The 14,821-nt window shown below is 34.4% G+C and overlaps 1 protein-coding gene across 7 annotated transcripts in view; it reads left to right on the top strand.

Annotated features, from left to right (window-relative positions):
- LOC128982937 (rab5 GDP/GTP exchange factor-like) overlaps positions 1-14,821 on the top strand; it is a 255,403-nt gene that overhangs the window by 203,987 nt on the left and 36,595 nt on the right. For 6 of the 7 annotated variants that reach the window (XM_054402024.1, XM_054402025.1, XM_054402022.1 and 3 more), the window contains exons 12-13: positions 6,699-6,830; positions 9,468-9,591. The exons of the other annotated variant lie outside the window; for it this stretch is intronic. In XM_054402024.1, coding sequence (XP_054257999.1) covers positions 6,699-6,830; positions 9,468-9,591 — 256 coding nt within the window. The remainder of the gene's footprint in view (positions 1-6,698; positions 6,831-9,467; positions 9,592-14,821) is intronic. 7 annotated transcript variants of the gene reach the window in all.

The following is a 14,821-nucleotide window of genomic DNA, read 5'->3' as shown; positions in this document are numbered from 1 at the left end:
CTTGAAAATTATTAGATAGGCAGGTACAGTTCTCGCAGCTAGTCTGGGCGCGCGGACCCTTGTGTACTAACCGTCCCCCACGCCAAAGCCATGAAGACAGCAGTGAGGCGCTGAACAACCCCAGTGTGCCGTGTGGGCCGAATGTTTTTGGAAACGAGCAATAAACACTCCCCTCTACACCCCCTGCCCTAGCGCGGCCGCGCGCCCAGACTAGCTGCGAGAACTGTACCTAGAGATAGAATGGGTGCCTTATCAGATCTGATAAGGAAAGTTGGGCAACTCCAAGCAGTCTTATCTATGTGACTGATCTTTGTACACCGGTTCCTGACCTGGTGCTTCCTTGAACTTTATTCATACAAGCAACTTTATTTACAAACGTTTTAATCTAAACAAATTTTTATTTTTAAAACCATAAAAAAATACAAATATTTTTGTTATATTTTATTGCTACCATTGACTATACACTGCATAGACTTCCCAAGTACTGCTGGACTCCACATTTTAAAATAATTTTATTTCTATATCTTAAGATAAAACAATGAAGAGACAATTACAACTTAAGTTTAAAGTTGGGGACAAATTTTTTGCTAAGCTCAAGGGGCACTCCTCCAGGCCTGCAACTATTAGTGAAATCGATGATAATAGTAACCTGCTAAAATACAAAGTAATATTTTATGGAACAAAACAAACAGCAATCATCAAAGAGATATGCTCATACCTTGAAAATAAAGCTCGACTCGGAAATTTGAAGGGTAAAGGATTTCAACAGGCTATTAAAGAAGTTTAAACTAGTAAAACAAATAGAAATATAAACCCCTAGAACATCCACACCGGGACTACAATTAAGACCTACAATAGCTTCCAAGTACTACAGAAACATGTTAGTGACATCAAAACCCGTCCTGCGGGTAGCACAGCCGAACCTGTTAACATCAAAGTGCATAATAATTATACTGTAGAGGGGGAAATAACTCAACAAGTAAGAAAAGAGACAACAAAACAAAAAGTACAGCTGGTAGTTTTAAAAACCATAGAAATAAAAGACAGTCTGCACACCTCCTCTCTCGGATGACTCCTATGAAGCTAACCCTATGCTCTGACAGCCAGGGTGCAACTATTGCGAGTAAAATTGAAAGCCTGACTTAAGGAAAAATCAATGTATTCAGGTATGTCAGAGGGGGTATTTCACCATTTCACCAAACTTTTATGTATTATTTTGGTTTGTGTTTTCCTAAGAAACTATGTAGAAAATAAAGACATAGAAGCAGGTGGTTTACTGAAGAGCTAAAGATTGAAAAATAATCAATTATTGAGTTTGCTAACAATGCTAGAATGTTAAAAATCAAAACCATGTACAAACAACAAAGACAGAACAATAAAATGTTTAGAAATAAGGTTACAGCTGCAAAAAACTATATTATCAAAATAAAATAAACAACAACTCAAGTAACATGAACAAAACCAGCTGGCAAATTATTAACTCTGAAGTCGGTAAGGCAAAAGCAGATAACCACATTACTAGTGTTCATATTAACAATCAATGTTGTTCAGACCCTTATGTTATATGTAATTCATTCAACAATTATTTTACTGATTTGGTTGACACAAACATTGTTCCTAACTTGGATTCACTTGTTGGGAATGTTAAGGACGGTGTAAAAGTAGTTGAGTCAGATCATATAATTCCGGGTTTTCATTGTATACCTGTTGATGAGAAAGAGATTGACGAAATAATAAGTCATCTTAAAAACTCATTTAGCACCGGCTATGATGAGTTTGATGTCCCTGTGGTGCTCATCAAAAAAGCAAAATCACCCCTCAGAAAACCTATAGCTCATTTAGTAAATTCTTCCTTTATATCAGGCATTTTTCCTAATAAACTAAAAATTTCTAAATTAATTCCATTATTCAAAAAAGGAGATAGATATGAATTATCAAACTACTGTCCAATTGCTCTACTTCCGGCCATGTACAATAGTTTATATAACTTTTTGGAAAGTAATCGCCTTTTTGAGGACTGTCAACATGGATTTCGAAGTGGGAGATCAGTTGTGACAGCTGCTACAGAGTTTTTAGAGTCAGTTATTGATTGTTTAGATGCAAAACAAAAGGCTCTTGGTATTTTCATGGATTTAACCAAGGCATTTGACTCTATAAACCACAATCTACTTTTAAATAAATTGTCTAGCATCGGAATAAAAAATAAATCTCTTCAATGGCTAGAACCATACATTTGTTATAGAAAACAATTTGTAGAAACTATCCAATTCAATAATCAAATGAAAATTACTCATAAGTCAAAAATCAGAACTATTAAACATGGTGTACCACAGGGATCCATCTTGGGTCCCCTTCTATTCATTTGCTATGTTACAAACCTACCAGGGCTGACTAAATCTAGCCAACTTTACCTTTATGCAGACGATGTAAATCTTTCAGTTACCTCTAATTCTGAAGAGGCAATTGAAAAGACAGCTAATGCTAATCTAGATATACTTTCAATTTTTTTCAAAAACAATCAGTTACTTTTGAATCCAGATAAAACAAAGTTCATAAATTTTGATACTCGTCAGACAAGACTTTCAATTAATCCTTCACTAGAAATTATTCAGAAACCTATCAAAGAATTAGAAAATATTAGATTCTTAGGATTTGAAATTGACATAAATTTATTGGAATTCTCACGCAAACAAAGTAATTAAAAAAACTGTATCTGGTCTATTTGCATTAACTAGATTAAAAAATCTTCTTAATCAAATAACATTAAAATCAATATACTTTTCGTACATACATTCTGTTATTTCTTTTGGAATATCTCTCTATGGCGCTACATCTATCAATAACTTAGAAACAATCCTAAAATTACAAAAAAAGAGCTATAAGAATTATTTTGGACCTTTGACTCGAGAACTTCAAAAGAGCATTTTAGATCATTCAAAATAATGACAGTACAGTCCAACCTCGGTATAACGAATCTGAAGGGACCGAACTGAATATTCGTTATATCAAGGATTTCGTTAAAACGAGGTTCGTTATATTGAGGTTAGGTTTGCAGGAATTTCGCTAAGTCGAGGTTCAGAACCAGCGTCAGTCAATATAGGTCGGGATTTGACTCACAAACACAATTAAAGTAGCCTAGGCTACAATACTTTACAGTACACTGTTTACATTGTTAAGTAGAACCTCGATTATCCGGGGTAGGCCTACTAAAGGGGAGGGATCTTTAATATTGCGCAATCATGACATTTCTAGTCGTTGACCTTATCTAATTCACCTAATCTAATTCACCTAAAACCTAGCTAAACACTGTATTGTATAACAATAAACCTTGTAATGAACAAAACAGTAGGGAGTTTTGTAAGCTACTGCGTGTTAGGCCGGTAGGCTTAAATTGCTGCTTTAAATCACAACAGAGGAATGTCAATACTGTAATAATCATCAACTATAGCATTGGTGTTGCCTTAGTTTAAACAAATCGTATTGAAAATAATAAAAATATTAGATAAGTCGTTGAAGTGTATAATCATAACCAACTTAGAGATTAATAATACCCCCGTCGCAGCAAACCTGCATACTAAGCGAATTTCCATTTACCCGGCTTGATTTCTACTTAAATATTCCTATAACATTAATTTTAGTGAGTAGTTAGGTTTGCTGCTACGGGGAAGATGTTGAGGTGTGTTTTTTCAATTGAAATATTGATAGCTTAGTATGAAATAAACCAAATTGCCAAATTTGATTAAAATATATCCATAAACAAGCAAACTAGAACAGTTTATTTATTCTCCTTAAGAATAACATGGGAATTTTAAATTTACAATTTTTTAAATTTTCTCTGTAATCAATGAACATTCAAAAACACTTCAATATACTAAATTATTTGTTTTTTTAAGCTCTTCAAAATGGTCTAGAGAGAAATTTAGAAATTTAAAGTTTTTAGGGTCAAAAATGAGAAAAACCCATTTTTACCCCATAAAACCCCCCATAAACCCCTGATCCCATGGTCCGATTATGCTGGTTCGCGAACTCGTTCGAATAAATGTAGGTTTACACGTTTGTACCAAATTTCATCAAAATCGAATCAATTTTGCTCGAGTTATCGCGCTAACGGACACATATATAAATATATATATATGAATTTGAACGGATGGTGTTTTTGGCCTCTGGGGACCTCAAAACGAAAAAGTAAATCGGTCCCGGGTCTAGGTCTTACCATGAGACCTACGGTAATAGCTTATTCCCTATATGGGAAATTCGCTAAAAACACTCGTTAAAGGAATGTTAAGATAACGATGTTGCTATTCTCTTTGCTTTGTTCTTCTATTATTTTTCTTTCTTAGGATTCTCTTCATCCAAAAATTGTACAAGTCACCATAGTTACTTATCACCCAATCACAGCTTACTACACATTACGTCGTCATCAGTCCTCAGTGAATGAAATCAGTTCTCAGTTGTAACATAGCGCGCATGCAGCGACGACAGCAGACAGGGATAAGCTATGGTTCCACAGGATGCGGAATCTCCGCCATGCGGTGCGTAATTTTTCGCAGCGGAAAATTACGCAGCGAAAAATCTTGAGGGGTGGTTCTACAGACTGCGAAAATAACGTTGCGGAGATTCAGTTCTGTCCAAACTAGCGACGAGTATGGATAGAAAGAGGAAAGTCCTTTTGGCTTTGATGCTATATGATGACATTGATGATGATGTTGTCGATCTTCTATCTTTGTTAGTGTCAAGTCACAGTGATCGAAGTGACATATTTAAGAATCGAGACAGTGAAGGGGCCTATTTTTCCTTTTTATTTTACAAAACTTAAGGGGTTTCAATCACGATATCCCGTTTAACACTTGATACCCAAACATCTCAGGATAATTGTTCGTCAGGTCTACCATTTTCGACAGTTTATGTTAAATGTATTATAATAATTTATTTTAACAGTTAGTTTGTTGAAAATCGGTGTTGCGATTATATATGTTACTTTATAATCGTTCATCTATAATTCTTTTTACAGCAACAGCATAAGACATAATGAAACTGCACGGTCACAACACAATATTTGATGGCTCTTCTCCGCTGGCGGAATCCGCACTGCTACTGCTCTCAGCCCAGTATGATTTCTCCGCCATGCGGATTAAGAATTAGGTGTTGAAGAATTCTTGAACATTCTTGAAAATTCGGGATGCGGAATCGCAAGTCAGTGGAACCGCACACATGGGAACTCCATTAAACCAGTGTCGTTTTAATTCCGCAGCGGAAAAAATCGCACCGCACGGTGGAGATTCCGCATCCTGTGGAACCATAGCTTAACGGAGCAGACGAATGTTAGCACAAGCGTTAACGTCACCTTTCCATTTCATTTGATGAAGAAACTGATTTTTCAAAAACAATGAGGGTGGGGGGTTCGTTGTATTGAGGGAGAGACGCAGACAATTTGTTAAGTAGAGGTTAAATTCGCTATGTAGAGGTTCTGACAATGATAAATTCGTTATATTGAGGTGTCTTATTTTAGCCGGGATCATGAAAAATTCGTTAAATCAAGGTCGTTTATATGGTTTGTTCGTTATGTAGAGGTAAAATATACATTGTGTATAAGACATAAGGGAGAGTTCTAGGGGATTTAAAAAAATTCGTTAAATCAAGGAATTCGTTATATCGAGGTTCGTTATATCAAGGTTAGACTGTATATGGATTGTATATCTATGAAACAGTTCTATATGTTAAAAACAGAGTTTCTCAATGGGCGTTAACTGGTGAACACCACCACTACAATACCAGAAACAAAACCAAAATTGCTTTAAACCGCCACAGATTAGAACTTTACAGTAAAAAACCAAGTTATACCGGCTCCAAATTTTACAACAAAATTCCAAATGAAATTAAATCAGCAAAAAGCATGGTGGGATAAAGAGGGGTCTTAAAACATTTCTCATCAACAAGGTATTGTATTCCCTTGATGAACTTTAAAATTTTAGAAGGAGCGTTAATTTTTGATTTGTATAAACTTATGTTAGATTTTAAGAACTTTGTATCTATAGAATGTAAGAACATTGTAATATAAAAACATGTAAAAGAATGACACTATTCATGTACTTAGTGCTTTAATAAATAAAGAAATATTGAATTGAATTGAATTCATATACACTACGTAACAATTCACATCTTAAATTGCCATCTCACTCAACGTCATTGTTTAAGAGACACTTCCATTCCAACGGCATTACACTTTTCAATCTACTTCCTCCCTCCCTTCAGCTGGAGCCGGGCTTCAAAAGGCAAGTAAAAAAATTACTCTTGGCCAAGAGTTGCTACAGTGTCCGTGAATGTGTCGCTGATGGGTTTAATTAAGTTTGAAGAAGCTTGTCACTCGTAAATCTAGTTTGATTGAAGCACCATTGTTTTATTTTAATTTTAGAGGTAAAGATATATTTTGTTTGACATGACAAATGCAAATCTGTATTTGTTACTTTGGTTGAATAAACGAGTTGTTGAGTTATAATTTTGTACCACAATTTGTTGTATAAAACAATATCAATTAGAAATAGACTCGTTAATATTAACTGGCACTTGTGCATATTTCGGTTTGCCGACACTATTACAATTCTTGATGAAAGAGTCATTTTTGAATTGACGAAAGACTCAGTCATGGTAAAATGATTTGGCTGAGTGTTGACGACTATGCTTGGTGTTGTTGTTTCCAGAGAAGAGTTTCAACCAACTGGGTTACATTCTGTGGAGACAGCTTCGCTACAATCTCTTGACTTCTACACCTATCACCCCACAGAGTTACCAGCCCCAACCTCCACCACTCACACGTCTGACACCAAGACTAGGTAAACATCTACAGGTCCAACTGCTTTATCCAGGATTATGACTTAGTGCTTCATTTCTGTTGTTTTTGCCTCCTGATCACAATTTTAAATTAATCTAGAGGTTAAAACAATATTTGATTAACATTTGATCACATTGACGGATTAAAGGTATTTTAACCTCTAGATTGACTTTTAGTGACTTCAGTATTTTAGGGTAAGAAGATAGCTAGTCAACTTTAGGGACAGAAATGCTGACCTTCTACGTTCCTACCAGGCGTTTGAATCCTAACTGTCAAATGGCTCTTAGAGGTACCTTCTGCATATTTTTTTTTTCTTTTTTGCTCTGATAAAAATCAATTAAAAACTCACAACATTCATTCAAACAAATGTTTTAAACCTCTGATCTTGTTCTCATTTTCTAGAAACCCCATTATATAACAATAATTAAATTTCTGAAAAATGAATAAACATAGGCCTACATACAATCGGGAGCAAACAAAGTTTTTGTCCAGAAAAACCTGTTCTTGACACACACAGGGGAGGGAGGGTCTTGAAGAATGAACAATGATCCTCATTATTTGGGTGATCCACATTAGGTATTGGGTAAACTGGTGACGTCATAAAATCATAATGATGATTGATTAAAAGGAAGACACCTCCATGATTTCAAGATATGAGAGACACTTGATAAGAGTTCTCTGTAGCATTAATTACTCTTTAAACCTAATTTTATTTACATAGGGAATAGATCTTGCATGATTAAGGAAATATTTAAGTAAAAATCCAATCTGGCAAATATCTTGCAGTTTTTGTCTGAACTACTTATTTATTTATTAAAACGTTTTTATTAGCTCGCTTTCTTGTCCAGTACAAATTTTCAAATCAATTTTATACTAACTTCCCGACGAGCTAGAGACTTGAAACTTGAAACATAGCTCATAAATGGAAGACAATGCAATATTATATCATTTAATTTTCATATTTCCCTTGGGCTACGCCCCATGGGCTTGTTTTTATTAAATCGCTTTCTTGCAAATTTTGATACTTCCCGATGAGCTAGAGACTTGAAATTTGAAACATAGCTCATAAATGGATGACAGTGCAATATTATATAATTTAATTTGCATATTTCCCTTGGACTACGCCCCTTTGGCTTCCACATTTTCCATGTTTACATTTTAAAAGAATGTAAACATATAAATTAATTTAAGTCAGCTGTAAATACTTAAATTTGATAGTTAGAAGAGCAGAGGTTAAGAGGTACAGGTTGTGCTCCCGAGATATTCTAAAAATATAAAACAATAATTTCAAAGTACTGTAAAGATAAAACATCTGATTACAGATAATAAAGTTTTGGGTTTTGGTTATGTATTAAGAGGCTAAGTATATAAAATAGATTTAACATATTTATTTACACATTAAAAACTAAAAACTAGATAACTAAAAATAACTAAAGATAACTAAAAACTAGATTTATAAATAAAAATACTTTTTAAAAATTCCACGTTTTTAAACGCACTAAAAAGTATAAAATAATTTATAAAATGTTGAGAGAAGTTTAAAAACGTGGAATTTTTAAAAAGTATTTTGATTTATAAATAATTTTTTTATTGTCTGGAAACCTTTAAACCAATTGTCTTTCATGCTGTAGACCTAGTCATGTTTTGAGTTGTCTTTAAGGTCAGGACCGCCCTGAGGGCGAGGTGAGCAGGGCGGCCGCCCTGGGGGCTTTGGAAGGTAAATAATTTTTGGCAAACCGCAAACAAATAATCTACGGGAATCTCGTAAACATGTTATCAATGACAATGACTATTCTAAAAAAAGACAATATATAGCTTTCGTTTCATTCATCAAACAAATACTGTTATTTAATATACAAATTGTACGATTACTACTTTTACGTCTGGCAAGTATCTTGTTGGCAATACTGCGAGTCTGAGGCACACACACTGCGTATTCGCCCACACTTGCCTGTTTCTAACCTCAAAGCTCAAACTCTTACGTCAACTCATAGGCGTCGATATCGATATATTGGACGTTAGGTCTATTGACGCAAACCCGCCAAATAACCTTTTTGGGGAGGGGGCGAAAATTTAAATCTTGCCCCAGGCGTCTATTACCCTCGGGGCGGCCCTGTTTAAGACATTTACATTGTTATATTTTGACAAAATCTATTGTAGCTCATGTTATTTAATTTTGAATAAAGATTTTATTTGATTTGATATTTTGCTTAGTCTGCAGATTACCTGCGGTATTTCACTTTATTATCACAGTCAACATTTTTACAGGGTTCCTACAATCCAAAATTTATAAAGTCAATTTTACTTCTATTAATATTAATACTTAATCTTTCAGTACACCTTACTCTAAATTGCATGAATGTTTAATGTTCTAATTGTTTATTGTTTTAGTATCTAATTTTGATAGTATATACTTATGGGAAGCTGAGTTGTTACAGACCTTATTACAAGATAAAGTTTTAAACAAACTTCTCCATCAAAACTTGAGTTCAGGCTTACAAATTCACAAACAATTTTGTTTGACTTTTTTCTATATACATGCTCCTGGAATCTAATTTAGGTCTCAGGTTCCTCAAGATTATAAGAGTCTTACTCTGCAGTAGGTTAAGTTAGTAAGCCATGTTGATGTTTGTTGTAGTGTGCCTATTCAGTTACCAATGATGACCGCTAACTCATCACTGCTGGACACTAGTGAGTCACCATCCCAACCACACACACTCCCCTCTCCCCTCAAGCCAGTCCCTGCATCTTCTGAATACCAGGTCAGCATCTTTAAACATCTGTTTTATGCCAAATAGAAAACTTGTAGTGTTCAAAGCTTGTTATGTATTGTAGGAATGAACATTACTCAAAGTTTTGGGGGAAATTATTCCCAACACTAGTTGAAAAGACAAGATGTTTACTTCAAGATTCAGGTTTAGGAGAATGACAATTGGGGAGAAGCTATAAACACAGCTATCTATTTGAAAAATTGTAGTCCTACAGCAGTTTTAAAGGATGCAACACCAGAGGAAGTTTGGACTGGTTCAAAGGTTGATCTAAGTCACTTACGCGTTTTTGGCTGTAAAGCTTATGCTCATATTCCCAAATGTTACAGAAAGAAACTTGACACAAAAGCCAAGCCTTGTACAGTAGAACCTCGCTAATCCGACCTCCGATGGTCCGACTCCTCACTTGGTCCTATCGTGCCGCCAACACAATAGGCTTCTGCTAACATAACCTCATTGTCCAAAAAAAAAAAACTAGAAAACTATAAATTGTGTTTTTTAGTCTAATGTGTCGAAAATTGTTGTAAGTTACGTTTAACCATTTCTGCCCATTATTAATTTTAAGTAGGCTCCCACATTATTGTTTTTGAAAAATCACAGTTCATTTGACAAAAATAAAATGGAATCAAAACAAAGAAATGTAGATCTAAGCTTCAAGGTCAAGCTATCTGTTTGCACTGACAATAGTCTGCTCCTTAGGCCTACACACAACACATCTGTCTGCTGTGCGCCTGCTATGTCACAACATTTTGTGACTGGGAATTTGGTAATCATGACCACTTTAGTAGCCTGTGATTAGGTGATTAGTAACTATGGAAACTTGTTGAATGGGTGGACGAAGAGAAACTCAAGAAAGAATAAAAACAAAGAAAGAGAAAGAAAAAGTGATGTTTTTATGTCATGTGTTTGGCAATTTGATTGTTTGAGTGAAAGTTTGAAAAAGCTGTGATTTTTAACGTAACATTTTTTATTACTGAACCAAGGTTAATGACATAACATAATTATCATGATTGTGCAATAGCCTACTAATTGTAGTTTTATGATGTGATATAATGCAATCACATTAAAGTCTATTTATATAGTTAGTATTAGGCGTCGTTTATGAGTTGGAAATAACCATTTTATGTCATGTTGGATTAACCGTGGTTATCAGTTATACGTGGTCTGTTCAAAATTCAGTTTTACTACGTTTTTTTGTCAATAAAAACATTCCTCTGATAATCCGACCTTTTTGCTGTTCCGGCCATGCTCCAGGTCCCGTAGGTGACGGATTAGGGAGGTTTTACTGTATTATGGTTGGATATTGGGAACATTCCAAAGGCTAATTGATCCTAAGAAACCTTATTCTATTATAAAAGCATGTGATGTTGTTTTTATAGAAGATCAATGTCATACCTCTGATGTGAATGATGACCTGAAATATGGATGTCAACAAGTTGAATATACTGTCATAAACAGTAGCACAACTAAACTAAAGAATCAAACAATGATATAACATCTGTTGACAACGAAGAAAATCTTGTTCATTCTAACAGTGAAAGTGAACAGGAAGTTTCAGAAAATAAAAATTCTTATCTAGACAACTCAAATGATGAAAATGAACAGAAAGTTTTGGAAGAAGAAAATTCTTTGATTGAGGGGAAAAGACCTGAACGTGATCGCAGAAAACCACAATGGATGAACGACTTCGCCTAGGCAATGAAAAAACAAACTAGGCAACTACAGTCAGGACCACGTAAGTTTGCAGTTGAGGGAGGAGCCTATTTACCATATGGTTTTGAATGAACCAATGAGAACCGTGCGGTGTTGACAAATCTAATAATACCAGCTGATCTGAAAATATTGCTTAGTATATTTTAATTAGTGTTGTCAACGGGCGATGTGGCAACATCGCACTAGCCTTGTCTTGTGATTGGCTGCCGCTAACTGCAAACTTACGTGGTCCCGACTTTAGATGAGGTGTCGACTGGTTGTCATTTGCCTAGACGCCAAACTCATGAATCACCCGGAGTTGACAGCAACCACAGCAACAGGTTATACAAGTAATTGATAACAATTCAGGCTATAAGTTTCTGATAGACACAGGTTCATACGTAACTTGTATACCACAAAATTTAGTCAAAAAACCCTTAAAACCATCTGGGATAGAACTCAGAGCTGCAAATAACTCTGAAATCCCCACTTATGGTAGTTTATGTCTCAACTTAAATATTGGTCTACGAAGAACTCTAGTCTGGAATTTTATAATAGCTAAAGTAAGCACTCCAATCATTGGCTCTGACTTCCTAGCACACAATTCACTATTACCTGATTGTAGTAACGGTTTCTTAATTGACAACATTACACAATTAAAAAGTAATATTGCCAAACGGCTTAATCATTTTCAAAATAAACTTATCACACACTTTTATAGAAATTTCTATATTTCGGCATTAGCCTTCTTCAGGAACAAACACAATAACAAATAGAAGTGTTTACCACTCTGAATCATATGGTTTTAGCATACATCCAAAATACATATAATTTATGAAGAAGTAAAAAAGAAAATGTTTTGATAGAAAGAAAGAAAAAATTTTTATATATATATATGTATATATATACTATCTCAAATTTAGACCGGAAGGTGTTTTAGATTTAAGTATTAATTGATGAGCTTGCTCAAGCTGTCTTAATTTCAAGTCTGGTGCGTCTTTTGCCAATTTTCTTATTCCTTTTAATGAATAACATTGTTCAAAATTTTGAGAATGCTCTCTCGCATGAATAGCCACAGGTTTTAGTTTATCAGGATGGTTTACATCATATCTGTGGCCATTCATACGAACTCTTAGAGCATTGGTGGTTTTGCCAATGTAGTCTTTAGGACAATTTTTGCATGAAATTTGGTAAATTACATTAGTAGACTCACAGGTGATGTTACTATTTATGTTATAACATCTTTTTGTTTGCCTGCTTGTAAAAGTTTTTGATGGGATGATTAATTTGCAAGTGGCACATCGTGGTTTGTTGCATTGATTACAGCCCGAAGGTTTTGCTGAGGGTTGGGAAGTGGGAGGTAGTTTGGGTTTTGAAAGAATGTCTTTTAAGTTAGGAGCTTTTTTGTATATTAGTCTTGGGGGTTTGGAAAACAAATTATGGGTCAGAGGTGAATTTGAAAGAATATTATGTGCCACTCTTAAAACATTATTAACTTTGTAAAGGCCAGGAAAGTATTGGGTGATGAATTTTGGATCTTTTTTGAAATTATCTGTGTTAGGATTTTTTGAGCTTTTTATTTGACTGTCTATTAAATTTTTAGGATAACCTCTTCTGTTAAGTGAATTGCTGAGTTTTTCAATATAATTTTGGTAATCACGATTTTCAGAACAAAGGTTTTTTGCTCGTATTGATAGGCTTTTTGGTATGGATTTTTTAATGTGTGCAGGATGACAGCTTGAGTAAGCTAAGTAATCCATTGTATTCGTATCCTTTACATGGATTTTGGATTTTAACATACCATCTCTAACAAAAACGTCAACATCCAAAAAAGTAACAATATCTTCTGAGAAATTCCAGGTAAATTTAAGGATTGAGAATTGATTTAGATTTTCAAGGAAAGTTTGCAGGTTTTCTAGTCCATGTTCCCAAACCATGAAAATGTCATCAATAAACCTATACCAAATTGAAGGTTTCAACATTTGTGAATTTAGAAAAAGTTCTTCAACATGCCCAACAAATAAGTTTGCAAAAGAAGGTGCCATACGTGTGCCCATAGCTGTCCCTTTCACTTGAAGGTAATTTTGATCAAGGAATTTAAAATTGTTCATGGTTAAAACAAAATGAATTAAGTTTATAATAAAATTTGCACTAGGTTTGGAGTTAACTGGACGTTTTTCTAGGTATTTCTTTACAGATTTTTCTCCTTCTTCATGTGGGATGTTAGTATATAGTGAAACTACATCAATTGTCACCAATATAGTATTGTCCGTTAGTGGGGTGTTTAAGTTCTTAATTTTATTAAGGAAGTCTTTGGAGTCTCTTATATATGACGGTAAAGTTTTCACTAATGGTTGGAGGGTGTCATCAACGAATGCTGAGATCCTTTCAGTGGGTGATCCATATCCAGATACGATAGGTCTTCCAGGTGGTGGTCGAATGGGTTTGTGGACTTTAGGTAAAAGATAAAAAATTGGTGTTCTTGGATTTAGAGGGCTCAAAAGTTTTATAGTTTCTTGACTTAGGTCTTCATTTGGTCCATATTTTTGCAAAAATTTAGAAATGTCATCATTGAAAGTTAAGGTAGGGTCATTTGGGATTTTTTTGTAGAATTCAGCGTCATTCAGTTGTCTTTCTGCTTCTTTTATATAATCTTCACGATTCAAGATTACTGTACTGTTGCCTTTATCTGCTTTTACAATTATTATGGAAGAATTTTCTTTCAATGAACGTATAGCTTTTCTTTCATTTTTTGTAAGATTATCCTTTGAATGTAGTGAGGATTCAAATTTAGGATCAGAAATGTTGGAGATTACAGTATTAATGAATTGCTCTACTGGATGGTCAGGAGGAAGAGGATCAGGTTCCCAGTTTGATTTAGGTTTGAATTTATCCAAGCAATTGGGCGTTGAACAATTTGGACTGTGAATTTGGACTGTGTTTGGCTGTTGTTTAATATAATATTGTATTCTGACATTTCTAGCAAAAGAGAGACCATCTGCGACAAAATCAAAGTGATTAAACTTGGGACGTGGAGAGAAAGTGAGACCTTTATTGAGGACAGAGATTTCATCTACATTCAGAACATATTTAGATAGATTCATTACATTTCCCTCAGTTTTAATTTGTTCTTCATTTAGGTTAGGAGTACTGTTTATCTGTAGGTTGTTTACAAGTTCATTTTGGACAATGGGATGTTGAAAATTTGTTGTATTAGGTTGCTGAAAATTTTGTGTATTGGGTTGCTGAAATTTTTTTTTTTTTGTTTGGATCTGAATTTAATAATCCTTTAAAACTGGTATTTGGGCATAGCCCAATATTGGAAGAGGAATCAAACAAGGTTTTCAATTTTTTGTTTAGATTTTCACATCTTTTAGTTTTCATTAATTGGTTTTGATCGTCAATTTTACGTTTTTCATTGATCACATCATGTTGAGGTGGTATGAGTTTATAAAGATCAATCAGTTGTTGTTCATACTCATTCTTTAGTGATTTATATTCTTCTGTTACTAGTGTTGTAAGTTCTAGACTT

This window comes from Macrosteles quadrilineatus, unplaced genomic scaffold (genome assembly GCF_028750875.1).
Source record: "Macrosteles quadrilineatus isolate MER2022 unplaced genomic scaffold, UCM_ALF_1.0 Scaffold_1__1_contigs__length_201487025, whole genome shotgun sequence".
NCBI classification, from domain to species: Eukaryota; Metazoa; Arthropoda; class Insecta; order Hemiptera; family Cicadellidae; genus Macrosteles; species Macrosteles quadrilineatus.
This window is presented reverse-complemented; position numbering and strand designations above follow the sequence as displayed.